The 14,990-nt window shown below is 39.5% G+C and overlaps 1 protein-coding gene across 1 annotated transcript in view; it reads right to left on the bottom strand.

The window, feature by feature from the left end:
* Positions 1-14,990, bottom strand: part of Arcn1 (archain 1) — a 31,807-nt gene that overhangs the window by 12,770 nt on the left and 4,047 nt on the right. The window contains exons 2-6 of the mRNA XM_005378251.2: positions 6,708-6,971; positions 5,737-5,916; positions 5,400-5,605; positions 3,520-3,684; positions 453-618 (exon numbers count right to left, since the gene is read on the bottom strand). Coding sequence (XP_005378308.1) covers positions 453-618; positions 3,520-3,684; positions 5,400-5,605; positions 5,737-5,916; positions 6,708-6,971 — 981 coding nt within the window. The remainder of the gene's footprint in view (positions 1-452; positions 619-3,519; positions 3,685-5,399; positions 5,606-5,736; positions 5,917-6,707; positions 6,972-14,990) is intronic.

Here is a 14,990-nt window from a genome sequence, read left to right as displayed (position 1 = left end):
AAATTTAAAATAGTTGCTGTCAATCATTCTTATTAACCACAGGATGTAATAAATTAATTTCTTTCCTACACACCTAGATTTAGTAGAATGTCACTGCTATGGTTTTGTTTGTTTTTGTTTTTACGTCTTTCGAGACAGGGTCTCACTATGCAGTTCAGGTTGGCCTGGGTTACGCAGCCCACGCTGGTGTTGAACTTGTGGCAATCTTCCCGCCTCAGCCTCCGAGTGCTGGGATTACAGGCATGAGCCACCATGCCCAGCCTGTCACTAGCTATGTAACTTAAAAAATGTTCTATGTTCTGTCATTCAACTGAAGAACTCTAGCTGAGATTTTGTTAAGTGCCAGGGGTACAGCTCAGTGAAAAAGCACTTCTCTCACATGTGTGAGGCCCTGGGTTCAATCTGCTACACACACCAAAATGTACAAGGTAAACAAAAGTCTAAATACACACTTGTAGCTGCACCCCTTTCTTATCTTCATTTTCCACATGCAGACGAATTCGGCCAAATTTGTCATCTGAGATCCTAAGCATGATCATGCCATGCAACTCCATATTCTGTAGTCCTCCATCTCGTCCACAGGTTAGTGTGATCTTTTCTTCAATCTTCATATGCACACTATAAAAAAGTAAAGTTTGTTTTGAAGGTAGAAACCAGAATTCCCTTTTCCTAGGGTATAATGGTGATCAGCTATCAACAATTTTTTTTAGAGGTGCTGGTGCTATGAAACTTAAAGCATTACACTCTGATGCAGCCATTCTCTAGAATTCACCCTCAGTTCTCATCTGTGACAACAATGTACCAAATTATTCACTGAACAACTGTTTGTAATAGCAAGTTAGGCTGCTCACATGTACAAAGGTATGTCCACACAAATGAATACTAGACAGCTGTGAGAAAACTTTCTATTTAAAAATATCAAACTTAAAAAAGTAAAAATTATACAAAGAATACACATAGGTTATTCTATAACCACAGTACCATTATAAACCTCATAAATTTACATTAATATTATACTTCTATCTGATCTACCAACCATGTGCCAGTTTTTTCAGTTCATCTAATAAGGTCTTATACTAGTACAGAATCCAATTTAGAGTAAGGTATTACTTTTTTATTTTTCTTTTTGCACTTTTGGGGATTGAATCCAGGGTCTTCTCATGGAGCTACCTCCCCATCCTTTTCTTATTCTGAGACAGGGTCTCACTAAGTTGCTAAGTTGCCCAGGCTGGGCTCAAGTTTATGACCATCCTACCCAAGCCTCCCAGGGTACAGGGATTATAGGCATGTACTACAACACTTGGTTAAGGTTAAGGTATTACATTTAGATAGAAGTCATGTCTCTATAGCTTCAAATAAGGAATTTCTCCTCCTCCTCCTCTTCTGTGTGGTACTGGGGATTGAACCTAGGGCCTTGTGCAAGCTAAGCAGGCACTCTGAGCTGAGCTACCCTCCAGCACTTAAATGGGAGAACTGCCTCTAAATTGAGGGAAAGGAAGAGATGGAGGGATGGGGAGAAGGGGAGGAGGAGTAAAAAGAATGAAGATGTGTTACATGTATGTACCAACTCTCCATGATGAACGTATTCACTATGTACTGCAAATAAGTACTAATAAGAATTTTAAAAATTAAACCAAAAAGAAATAACAGAATGTATCTAGTAGGCTACTTTGTATAAAAAAAAATTAATAGCTAAAGGCTCAATCCCTAGTACTACCAAAAAAAAAAAAAAAAGGTCTTACTCATCCATACATTATAAACTATCCCCTCGAAAGGATACACACCAAAAAACTATTTAATATGGACTCCACAACTAAAACCTTGCATGACTAGGTGGAAGGTTTTTTGTAGTAATGCATTTTGAACCTTTTAATTTTATACTGTGAGGATACAGAACAAGGAAAAATGCAAAATAGTGCTGCCACTCTGAGTAATTATAATCTACCCATAATCTGTAATAGAACTTTTTTTTGGTCTTTTTGAGATAGGGTTTCAGGCTAGCCTTAACCCTATTATAAGCCAGGCATGGTGGCGCATGCAGTAATCGCAGCACTCGGGAGGCTGAGGCAGGAGGATCGTTGCCAGTTCGAGACCAACCTGGGCTACAAAGTGAGCTTGAGGTCAGCCTGAATCACATGACAAGACCCTGTCTCAAAAAAGACAGGACAGCCTTGAACTCAACTCACTTTGTAGCCCAGGCTGGACTCAAACTTGCAGTGATCCTCCTGCAAGTTTAGCCTCCCAAGTGCTGCGATTACAGGCCTGTGCCACCATGCCTGGCTTGTGACAGAATTTTTTTTTTAGTACCGGGAATCAAACTCAGGACCTAAATACTTGCCAGGCAGGTGCTTGTGCTGCTGAGCTATATCCCCAACCCTAGAACTTTTCTAAAAAAATGGAACTATTTTTATTTGGGTAGACCACAGAGGCTACAAAGAATATCTGGTCTCTCACTTCATTCACTCTCTATTCTAATTTAAGTCTCCACAGAAGCAAACAGATCAGACTCAAGACCATTAACAACTATTTTAAGGCAACGCATGTCCTATTTTAACTTCATGAAAGTTTTCTCTATGTTCAAGAGGTACCTCATTTAGTCAAGTTTTAAAATGTAAGGGTCTTTAACATCTGCTTAAAATATGAAGCTTCTATCTCACTAAAAGCAACCACTAGGAATAGCACAGGCACTTTAGCTGAGTCAAGGTATTTATCCAGATGTAACTGTGTACTTCACACGGAACAGGACACATAAAGAGTAAACACTATCCTTTTATGCACACCCGATAGAGGTATCGCCCCAGACTCATCTTTCACTTGACCTCAGTCATCAGACAGAGAAGAAGGCCTGGGCTTCAAGATAGGAAATCTGAGTCATGAATATGTGAACTTGATTACCACTCAAAAACGTCACCAACCAATGCCTCAGCCCTGAGATATGAGATATTGGGCTCAAACACTTAAAAATTTGCTATTTAAGTTAATTTGCAATTAAAGATATTTACAAAGTGGTTTACAATTTGTCTCATAGTTTAATTAGAAAAAGACATTATAAAAGACAAAATGTAGTGTGGCGCTATCAAGCTCTAGTCTTCTAATCCAAGTGAATGTTAAGAGAGAAGCTTTAAAGATATTTCATTTCCATGCCCTACCCAAGTGAGACAAGCTACACACTAGGTAGGCAGGCAAGTTATTTTTGTTTAATTTAGCCAATATAAGTTCTAAACTTCATAAACAGATGGCTGAGAACACCCAATTGTGGCTAAGTAACAGGAAAAAAAGACCTTATGCTATTAACTAGAATATGCTCTGAATAAAGCTTTTAAATCAGGAAAGATTAAAAGGTACAGAAAATGGAGCGGAGATAATAGCTCAGTGGCAGATCATGTGCTCAGCTTGCCCAAGGCCCTGGGTTTGATCTCCAGCACAAAATAAACACTACTAAAAAAAGAATTTGTGCAATTGAAAGAAAATTTTTTAAAAATTGTATGGTCCGTCCTTACCAAAAAACTTACCACTTACCTCTCCATATTAATAGGTGGAGCATGAACTTTGGTTGTCTCAGAGGTACGCTTGCCCGTATTAGAGGACATGATAGTTTCACCTTCAGATTTCAATTTGTCCACAAAGTTATCTACTTCCTTTCCTTTGGCTCCAAGTTTCAAAGCCTTGCTGGGGCCTGAAGGCCTATGTGGAAGAATACAAAATTTTAGAAATTCACAATTAAACAAAATGCCCAGAACATTTATTACTGACCCCATTTCAAAGAACCTTTCCCTGAAACTACTTTTTTTTTTTCTTTCTTTTTTTTGGTACCAGGAATCAAACTCATGACCTCAGGCTTGCCAAGTAAGCGCTTATGCCACTGAGCTGTATCCCTGGCCTGAAACTATTCTTAAAGAGGAATATGAAGATAACAAGGGGAAAACCCAAGCTTTCTAGTATTGGTGAACAACTAGGCTACTGAAGCCCTAATAGCAACCTGTCATTCTTTTTTTTTTTTTTTTTTTTTTTTTTTTTTTTCCGGTACCGGGAACCGAACTCACGACCTTGCGCTTGCCAGGCAGGCGCTTTGCCGCTGAGCTAAATCCCCAGCCCCAGCAACCTGTCATTCTTAATATGTAAGCTTCGAGAACCCAAAGATCAAAGGTACACCTTTACAGTTGCACATGATATGATGAAAACTCTGTACCTTCCATCTAGATAAATGTAATTGAACAAACAAAATTGTGTATATTATTTGAGGCAGTTCAGATTCCCCTTGAACATTAAGATTTAAAAATCCATACTCGCCAGACGTGGTAGTGCACGACTATAATCCCAACACTCTACAGGCTAAGGCAGGAGGACTGCTACAAGTTCAAAACCAGCTTGGGCTACATAGTGAGTTCTGCAGAGTGAGATGCTGTCTCAAAAATAAATAAATAAATAAATAAATCCATATCCCATGAACAATTAAATATTTCGTCACTTTCCCAAATGAGGCAACTCTCATAGGAAACTGAGGTCATGGCATAATTTATAAAAGAACTCTCTTGGGCCGGGAAAATACCTCAGCAGCATTAGCACTTGCCTGGCAAGCCTGAGGTCATGAGAGTTTGATTCCTGGTACCAATAAATAAATAAATAAATAAACTCTTCTTATGCAAAAGGAAAAACACCACATTCAGATATGCACCCCACCCCTTTTGAGAGAGGGCCCCCCTAAATTGCCCAGGTAGGACTAGTGATCCTCCTGCCTCAGCCTCCTAAGGACTGTAATTATGGATAAGAGCCACAACTGCCTCCATCCTCCCACTTTTTGGGGGTGGGGGACTACTACAGATTGAACCAGGGTCTTTGTACTGGGCTACATTCCCAGCCCTTTTTTATTTTGAGACAGGATTTCACTAAGTCACTAAAATGCCCAGGCAGGGCTCCAACTTGCAATCCTACCTCAGCCTCCCAGACGGCTGGGATTACAGACATGCAACCACCACATAGAAAGCTTCCCAGCTCTTTATCTCTTTTTTTGGTTTATTGAAACAGGGTCTTACTAGAGTTTAGGGTGGCCTTGAACTTGCAGTGATCCTCCCACCTCAGCTTCCCAAGTTACCAGTGTGTATCACCATGCCTAGCTCCAGGTCTTTTTATTTTGAGACAGGGTCTCACTAAATTGCCCAGGCAAGACTCAAAATTGTGATCCTCCTACCTTAGCTACCCAGATAGTGGGGTTACCAGTGTGTATCACCACAGCTGCCTCAGCCCTGTATCTTAAACAGCCAAATTTATCATCAGACCTGACCCTTCACCAAGTCACTCATTATTTACAGTTTGCCTAAAAGTCAGATATCACTCCAAAGATCCACACATATAGCCTTCCTCTGGTATCCTAGGGTTGCTGGTAAAACACTGGATTATACCTGGCTGGTGCAGGTGCCACTTTTGGCTTATCCGTTTCAATGATGGTCTCTGTGATCATGGCAGCTGTGCTGCCTCCAGAAACTGCAGAGCTACCAAATCCCCCAAATCCTGGTGCTTTTTTGCCCTGTCTCTCTGCATCTCTTCGGGCCTGCTGTAATTCTTTTGCTTTACGCCGCATCTCAGCCTTAGCTTCACGTTCTTGAGTCTACAGAAAGACACATACATGGACGTGGCTTTGAGTACAGTCTACATTAGCAAGTAAAAACAGGAAAATCAATTACTGAAGGACAAGAGAAAGACGTTCCAGCTGCCAGTCCCAGAAAAGACCCCATTTACCTCTCTGACTGCTCTGAATACTTTCTCCTCATGAGAATCCATTTCTGTGAAGGTTCTGATCTGCGCCAGGTTAACATTCTCCCGATATCCCAAGGCAACGATTTCATCAAAAGCAAAAATCAAATCAAAACAGTGCTCAGATATTTCATTCTCTTCTAAGGCTCGGCAATATTCAGGAATCTATCCATAGACAGCAATGGAAAAGAGGTTTTAGAATGTATCAGCAGCTATGTTTCCAAATCTTATCCTTTAAACTACATAAATTTCAGTAAAATGAAATTCCCCCCCTTTTTAAGCTCCTCCTAGTATGTATAAATGTATCTATTTATTTATTTTTGAGAGAGGGTCTTGCTAGGTACTTTACACTGGCCTTTACTATGTAGGCCAGGCTGGCCTCGAACTTGCGGCAATCCTGGTTCAGCCTCCCAAGCATTGAGACTACAAGCATGCACTATTGCCCAGCTAGTCTTTTAAGCCAGACTTTGACATAAGATCTTTGTGTTTTTGTGTCTGTATCTTTAAGTCTTGTCTAAAAAATATGACCAAACAAGTTTCAGGACTACAAAGGCAAATTAGAGTAACTAAAGAAATGGGGCCAGGCACGGTGGTGCACGCCTGTAATCCCAGCACTCAAGAGGCTGAGGCAGGAGGATTGTTGCGAGTTTCAGGCCACCCTGGGCTACAAAGCGAGCTCAAAGCCAGCCTGAACTGCATAGGCAAGACCCTGTCTCAAAAAAACAGGGGGAAAAAAAAAAAAAAAAAAAAGGATATGAAAAAGTAATTCCTCTATTCTCTTTTAGGGTACTCTAAGACAGGACCCTATTATGTGTCTGCTGAATAAATAAGCTGCAGAAATAGGCTACAGAGCATGAAAAGTGACAAAGATCAGCTCCTTTGAAGGAAAAAATAGTTTCACACACAAAAACATGTAAAACAATAAAAAGCAGAACCCATTACAGAAAGACACTTACCACTCTTGAGAAGAGCCTTAAGGTCTCCAAATCCTCTAAAATGTTGCTGTTTTTGGTAGTGATCAGTACCATGTACAGTTTCTCCATAGGCTGGTAGACATATCTTACACTCTCTGTTTCAACAAATGTATGTTGTTTTCCAGTGTTCATGAGCTTTGGGAAAGCTGCTAATAAACCCTCAATCCGGGTTCGGGTCATTTCCACAAACTGTCGCGAAACAATAGCTTTTCCTGCTTTCGTGCAGACTGCTGCTGCCAACAGCACCTGCCAGAAACACACACACAAATAAGTACTAATCAACTACCTCTTCACAGCTGTTTTCTCAACATCTTAGGACATCTTCCCCACTGACATATTCAGGTATTTATGGACATGACTGCTATGAAAATGTTTTCAAATTCTACTTCATTGCTTCTTTAATTATAATATGTAATTCATAAGACAAACCTAAAGTAGTGAAACCTGAAGTCATTTTTTCCTATTTCTCAATAACTTACCTAAAGAAAAACTTAGTTAAAAAAAAAAAACAAACATTTTTTTTTTCCACGTCTACACATTCATTATTAGTGGGTATGCTGTGACTCAGGAATGGGTTGCTCTCTGCTTTGACATACCCATAAAGACTACTTTAATTTTTCTCTAAAAAGTTCAGAGATTTCCACAGCAAAACAAGTTGATTAGGCAGATTAAAGTTATGTAAGATTCCCCTTAGCCTTTCCTTTTCGCCTAATTTTAAAAATAATAAATAAATAAAGGGTTGCTGACTGGAGAAAAGAAAGTAAGTACAGTGCTAACATCTCTTTAGTGAAGGAATCCAAGAGTTCATAAGTAAAAAGGAAAAAACTCCAAACTATACATTTGGGAAGCTTTAGGCTAGGATATACCCTCTCAAGTATCAAAATCCCTTGGCCAGGCTTCTCAATTTTACAGAAACCTATCCACTACAGGTGAAAAATTTGAAGAAAAAAAAGTCAACATAAATAAATTCTTATAAATATGTTAATATGGTTTTATACAAATTATAGGGGAATACAATGCCTTTACCATTCCAGAATAGGTAACTGAAGGCCAGGTGTGGTGATGCACGCCTGTAATCCCAGCACTTGGGAGGCTGAGGACAGCCTAAACTACATAGTGAGACCCTGTCTGCAAAAAAAAAAAAAAAAAAAAAAAAAAGAAATGATGGCTATCGTGCTTGTTTCCAAGGAGCAAAGAGTACTGATAAACACAATTTATACTGGAAAGTGTTTAATCTGCACCTTGCATAAATACTTTTTCCTTATTCAACACATTTTTATTTTTACTGATTCTCTTCAAATGAACATAGAACAACCCAAGTTTAGAAAGAAGTAGACTCAGCTGGGCATGGTGGCATACACCTGTAATCCCAGCACTCAGGAGGCTGGCCCAGGAGGACCATGGTGAGTCTGAGGCCAGCCTGGGCTACATACTGAGTTCAAGGCCAACCTAAACTCCAAAGCAAGACCCTGTCTCAAAAGAAAGAAGTACACGTAAGGAAATAATACAATTCTGCTTCTGTTTTCTCATTCTATCAACTCTACATTGAACCTGCCTCAACCTCTCAAAGTCCTGGGATTACAGGAGTATGCCATTGTGCATGGACTTAAACTTACTTTAATGCTGTATATCATTAGCCACAGTTTTTAAAATGTAGTTGCTAGGGCTGGGTGTGGTGGCGCAAGCCTGTAATTCCAGTACTTGGGAGGTTGAGGCACGAGGATCACTGTTCAAGTTCAAGGCCAGCCTCGGCTACAAAATGAGTCCAAGGCCAGCCTGAACTGCACAGGGAGACCTTGTCTCAAACAGCCCCAAAAAATAGTAGTTGCAGGCATAGCAATACACAGGAGGCTGGCTGAGGCAGGAAAATTGCTTGAGCCCAGGAAGAATTCAGGCCAGTCTAGGCAACAGAAAAAGACTCCATCTCCAGAAAAAAAAAAAAAAAAAAAAAGCAGCTCCTAAATCAGAAATAAAAAGGAAGTATTATACACTTGGTCTTTTTAAAAAGATCTGAGAATATTTTAGACATACAAAGAAACAGATAACCTAAAAACTACCAGTTGATTAGCCCTAGAGTGGCAAATAAGCTATCTTAGAAACCTTAAAATAGTCACTTTTTTCTATACTTATAATGTTAAATAGTCTCGAACTTAAAAAAAATCTATCTTTCACCATTACTACTACTTGGAAGTTTTTACCATCACCCCGATATGAGGCAAGAAGATATACTGAGGACATGAAAAGATTCCAGAGAAAGTATAAAAATATAAAACTTATGACCCATATTTCCCAAAAGAAATTCTTTATGTCTTTGACTTTAACAGTGTGAGATAAAGATTTCTTCAAATAAGGTCAAAGTCACCATAATTTTTAGTATACAAATAATGATGTTACCTTAATCACAAGTTGATCTAAAATTATCACCAGACTTGAGTTTTATTTAGAAGATGCAAAGTAAATGTACTTAAGAAATTTATTAAAGCAGGAGAACTACAAGTTTGAGGCATGCCTGGGCCATACAGCAAGTTCAAGGCTGGTGTAAACTATGTAACAAGACCCCGTCTCTCTCTAAAGACAAAAAAGAAGTTTGTTTTCACATTAACTTTTAATCCTAGGAGGTTCATGTTTCCACCATCTACATGTCTGGCAAAAATAAATACATAAATAAAATGCGGTAGCTGCTTCAGCTCCCTATGACAAGCAGGTAAACCTCTACAGTGATTCACTAAAGGTTTATATGCCATATATGTCCAAATATAAGGTAGATTTTTGCTCCAAAATTATTCCTCAGAAGAGCTGTGCCACACAAAAACATGTCCATGAGCTGTATGTGGTGGCACATGCCTTTTTTTTTTCTGATGTGGCACATCCCTATAATCCCAGCATTGTTAGGGACAGGCATTTCCTTCAACTTCAAACTGTTAGTCTTGTGTGTACTAATAAAAGATCACCGCATTTACTAACAATCCTAACAATCAACTCACTATTTTATATGCTGGATCTCAGCAGAGCCGGGCATGGTGGTGCATGCCTTAATCCCAGCACTCAGGAGGCTAAGGCAGGAGGATCACTGTAAGTTCAAGACCAGCCTAGGCTATAAAGTGAGTTCAAGGCCAGCCTGAACTGCATAGTGAGGCCCTGTCTCTAAATAAATAAATATATAGATAGATAGATAGATAGATAAATAAATAAATTCAACTGTCCAGCTGGGCATGCTGGTTCACACCTGTAATGCCAATGCTCAGGAGGATGAGGCAGGACTGCTACAAGTTTGAGGGCCTGTTGCAAATACATACTGAGTTCAAGGCCAGCCTGAATTACGGAGGGAGACCCTGTCTAAAAAAACACAAAAATCAACTGTCCTGCCAGACATGGTGGTGCATGCCTATAATCCCAGAATTTGGGAGGCTGAGGTGGGAAGATCACTTTTAGTCCAGCCCAGCTTACATAGTGAGTTCAAGGCCAGCCTGAGCTATATAGCAAAACTGTCTCAAAATAAATTCTTATCAAGAAAATAGGAAATTCCCTTACACTTGAGATTACTCCACACTAGTTGCTTCTTCTCCAAGACTAACTGAATTAAAAACTGTGTCCTAAAGTTGCAAAGACCCAAACTCACACACACACACACACACACATAAAAAAGAGAAGTCAAAAAATCTGTACTCTAGTTTTTGTTCTTCTACATACAACCTGTCTGACTTTAAGTTATTTAACTTCTCTTAGCCTCAGTTTTTCTTATAACATGCAGCATCATCTGATCACCTCACAAACCATTATGAAGGCCAAATGACAATGAAACTGTAACCCAGAGCACTATGAAATACTAAACATGTATCCACTGAAATAACTGATACCACTTTAAAGCAATGGGCTTTTACATTTACTACTTTTTTTTTAGACAAAATATCAGTATGTGGTTCAGGCTGGCCTCAAACTCACTATGCAGTCCAGGCTGGCCTCAAACTCGCAGCAATCCTCCTGCCTCAGCTTCTCTCATCCTAGGATTACAGGCGTCAGCCACAATCCCTGGCTGGACTTTTATAGGTTTGCCATTAATATTCAAATAACAGATGTTGATTCTCTTCCTAAAAAGTTTTACACACAAATTTGGGGAATTCATAGATCCTCCAGAATACCAATTTTCATATGGCCCATAAAGAATCACTCTACAGCAGTAAGAAATATCAATAAGTGCGTGTATATATAAATGTAATGCCTTAGCCAGGCACAGTGACCCATGTCGTTAATCCCAGCACTTTGGGAGGCAGAGGCAGGAAGATCTAAAGTTTGAGCTCAGGCTAAGCAACTCAGTGACTTAGACCGTTTCAAAAATAAATAGAGCTGGAGATGTAGTTCAATGTGCCTTGGTTCAGTTCTCAGTACTGCCAGTAAGATAGGTAGGTAAGTAGATACGGACAGACAGATGTAATCTCTTTATAGCTCCACATACCCCAAAAGGTTGAAAATCCTATCGTAGTGCTGGATATTGTAGTCCCCTATAGTAGAATTTTATACAGTTTGGGTAAGAGGAGTCAAAAGAGAAGTAAAAAAATTAAGATGCAATATGTATATGTACCAACTCCTCATGGTGAATGTACGAACTATGTGTTGCAAACATACTAATAAAAACTGCGGGAAAAAGAATTTTACTGGGCAGGGCATGGTGGCACATGTCTGTAATCTTAGGATTGCTGTGAGTTCGAGACCAGCCTGGGCTACAAAGTGAGTTCAACGCCAGCCTGAACTACATAGTGAGACCCTGTCTCAAAAGACAAAAAAAACCCAACCAACCAACCAAACATTAAAACCTTGCAAAGTTTTTTTTTTCTTATGAAGTTTTAAAAGCTGGGTGTGGCAGCATATACCTGTTATCCCAGCATTTAGGAGACTGAGGCAGGAGGATCTTACTGAGTTTGAGGCCAGACTGAGCCATGTAGTGAGTTCAAGGTTAGTCTGAACTACACAGTAAGACCCTATCTCATAAAAACCCGATAAATGGGGCTGGGGATTTAGCTCAGCGGCAAAAGCGCCTGCCTGGCAAGCACAAGGTCATGAGTTCGGTTCCCGGTACCGGAGAAAAACCAAAAAAAAAAACAAAAAAAACCCCCCAAAAAACAAAAAAAAACAAAAAAAAAACCAAAAACCCAATAAATAAAGTTTTGAAGATATAAGTAAAGATACATCAAATGTATGTTCTAGAGCAGGACTACAACTCTGGACCTATAAAAGTACGTGATATTTAACACATCTATCTAGAGTAACAGATGGCATCTTTTTTTTTTTTTTTTTTTTTTTTTTTTTTTTTTTCTTCGGTACCGGGAACCAACTCACGACCTTGCGCTTGCCAGGCAGGCACTTTGCCGCTGAGCTAAATCCCCAGCCCTAACACATCTATCTAATAATAAGCCTATTAGAAACCAACAATGCTTATAAGTTCAAGGGTACCTTAGGGTTCCAGCTGCAGTTACAAACACTTTCATACCATGCAGACAGAATTTAGGTAAAAACAAAGGCAACATAAATGGGAAAAAGGAACAGAAAGGTGTATGCTGTGGAGGGAGCAACTTACCATTTTGCTTACTGACTAGGCATGCTTTAAAGGCTAACTGTAAGCAGTAGAAATCTCTACTTTAGCAATGTTATTGTAAGAATTAACTGAGTATTTAGCGAACACCTACTACATTCACTCTATGTTCTCTGGGAATTAAAATGTAACAGACTAGCCAGGTAAGGCGGTGCATGTCTGTAATCCCAGTGCTCAGGAGGCTGAGGAGGACTGCCACAAGTTCGAGGCCAGCTTGGGATACACAATGGGTTCAAGGTCTAGCTAAATAACATTGTGAGACCCTGTCTCAAAAAAAAAAAAAAAATCAAAAACCCAAAAACCCAAACAAACAAAAAATACACTAATTCAAGGCAGAATGTGTTTAGAGATTACCTCTAGCTGGTAAAATGGGGCATGCCTTGATGGAAGAAACAGTATCTGAATCCTGCTTTGATGGACTCAGAATCTGAGTATGTAAAGATAAAGAAAACAATAGGGCACCAGGCACAGTGCAGTAGGGCTGTAATTCCAGCTACACAGGAGACTGAGGCAGAGGATGGCAAATTCAAGTCCAGCCTGGGCAACTCAGCAAAACTTTGTCTCAAAATAAAAAAATAAAAAGGGCTGAGCATGATGTAGGTCAGTGGCACAGCACTTACGTAAAATGAGTAAGCCCAAGTTCATTCTCTATTCTGAAAGAGGGGTGGAGTATGCTGAAATAGTAGGTCTCAAGAAGAGGGCCAGACTTGGTGGCATATACCTGTAATCCCTGCACTCAGGAGACTGAGGCAGGAAGATCACTGTGAATTTGAGGTCAGCCTAGGCTACATAGTGAGGTCAAGGCCAGCATGAACTATATAGTGAGACCCTGTCTCAAAGAAAAAAAAATCAAGGAGAAGACTCTCTGAGCCATCCACTTATCCAAATATAAGCAAAATAAGGCTCCCAAAGCAGGACCAAAGTTCCCCACACTAAGTATGCTGTAAACCTCAAAACATCTAGGACACCACCAATCACTGGGTCCACACAGCTGGCAGAGGCCTCTATTCACTGTGTTACTTACATGGCCAGAAGGTATGGTCACCTCTAAATCAGATAAATTTTATTTTATACTCAGTTAACACCTGTCTTCTTAAATGCCTTGACATAACAAAGCTTCACTTTATACCAATGTTTACCAATTACTAAAGCAGGACATATCCTTAGAGTCAAGTTAAATTCTCCTGCTTCAGTTTTCTTTCATAAAGAATGAAGAAATATGATTCCCTATAAAGTTGGTTTTTTTTGTTGTTTTTTTCCAGTACCAGGCAGGTGCTGTGCCGCTGAGCTAAATCCTCAGTCCCTGGTTTTTTTTTTTTTTTGGATGTAGCCTAGGCTGGCCTAGAGCTCCCAGAGATCCTCCTGCCTCAGTCTTCCAAGTGCATTACAGGAACATACCAAAAGGCTGGGGTGCAAAACAACCTTTTACAAACAAGGAAAAGGTACTTTAAAACCTAAAAGGAGCTTTCAAGAGCCCATGATAGTCTGACAGAAAAACTGATGGCCCCGTCATTAGATGATCTCTCCAGGATTTTTAAAAAACAAACAAGCAAACAAACAAAAACTTCCTCTATGTTGAGCTCAGTCCAATAACTTTTAATGTTTACATGGTTTGAGTACATCATCATTTGTACAGATTTAGTACATGAAGTGGAAAGCACCTGAAGAAACCTAGAGAATTAAATTTTTTTCTTCTTTTATCTTTTTGACACAGGGTCTCACTATGCAATTCAGGCTGGCCTTGAACTCACTTTGTAGCCTAGGCTGGCCTCGAACTTGCAGCCATCCTCCTGCCTCACCCTCCCAAGTGCTGGAATTACAGGTGTAAATTTCTTTTTTTTATTTTTTTTTAATTTTGGGGGGGTTTTCTCCCCGTACTGGGAATCGAACTCATGACCTTGCACTTGCCAGGCAGGCGCTGTGCTGCTGAACTAAATGCCCAGCCCCTAGGTGTAAATTTCTGTTCTGTCTGTGCCACTAATTATGTGGCCTGTGTGGCCTTGAATTAGTCATTTAACTGCTTATTGAAATATCTCTGAAACAGAAAGTTTATGTAAAATCCAAAGTGCCTTTGTGTTTTCAAGATACTATAAATCTGAGCCAGGGTGACTGCACATGCCTGTAATTCCAGCACTGTGGGAAGCCATGGTAGGAGGCAGTAAGTAAGAGCCCAACCTGGGCAATTCAGCAAGACTCCATATCTAAATTTAAAGAAAAAAAAAAATTAAAAAGGACTGAGGATGTCACTCAAGGCAAAGGCCCTGGGTTCAGAACCACAAAAAGGGGGAAAAAAAACTAAGCATTTGAAAACTTCACAGTGATAGAAAATACTCAATACTTTTACTTTATACTGACTGTTCTACTTGTAATTACTTGAGAACCATATTTTATACTAATATAAAGCTGCTAAAAGGCAAATTGCTTAACCAAAAGAAATCATGCAATAGTGGTACAAAAATAACAGGTGGTGATATAGCATAAATATGCACAATTCTCTAAAAAAAGTCAAAGTCTTTCTTAAACTTTAATGTTTCAGGACTCCAGAACTACAGTCATTTTCTCCTTTATAAACCCACTGCAATGTTTTACACAGACAACATATTATACATATTTCATGGTCATATTGCCTGGCAAGTGTGAGGTCGTGAGTTTGATTCCTGGTACCGGAAAAAAAACAG

This window comes from Chinchilla lanigera, unplaced genomic scaffold (assembly GCF_000276665.1).
Source record: "Chinchilla lanigera isolate Chin_1 unplaced genomic scaffold, ChiLan1.0 scaffold00011, whole genome shotgun sequence".
NCBI classification, from domain to species: Eukaryota; Metazoa; Chordata; class Mammalia; order Rodentia; family Chinchillidae; genus Chinchilla; species Chinchilla lanigera.
Note: the sequence above shows the minus strand (reverse complement) of the source record. Positions and strands in the feature narration are given on the sequence as shown.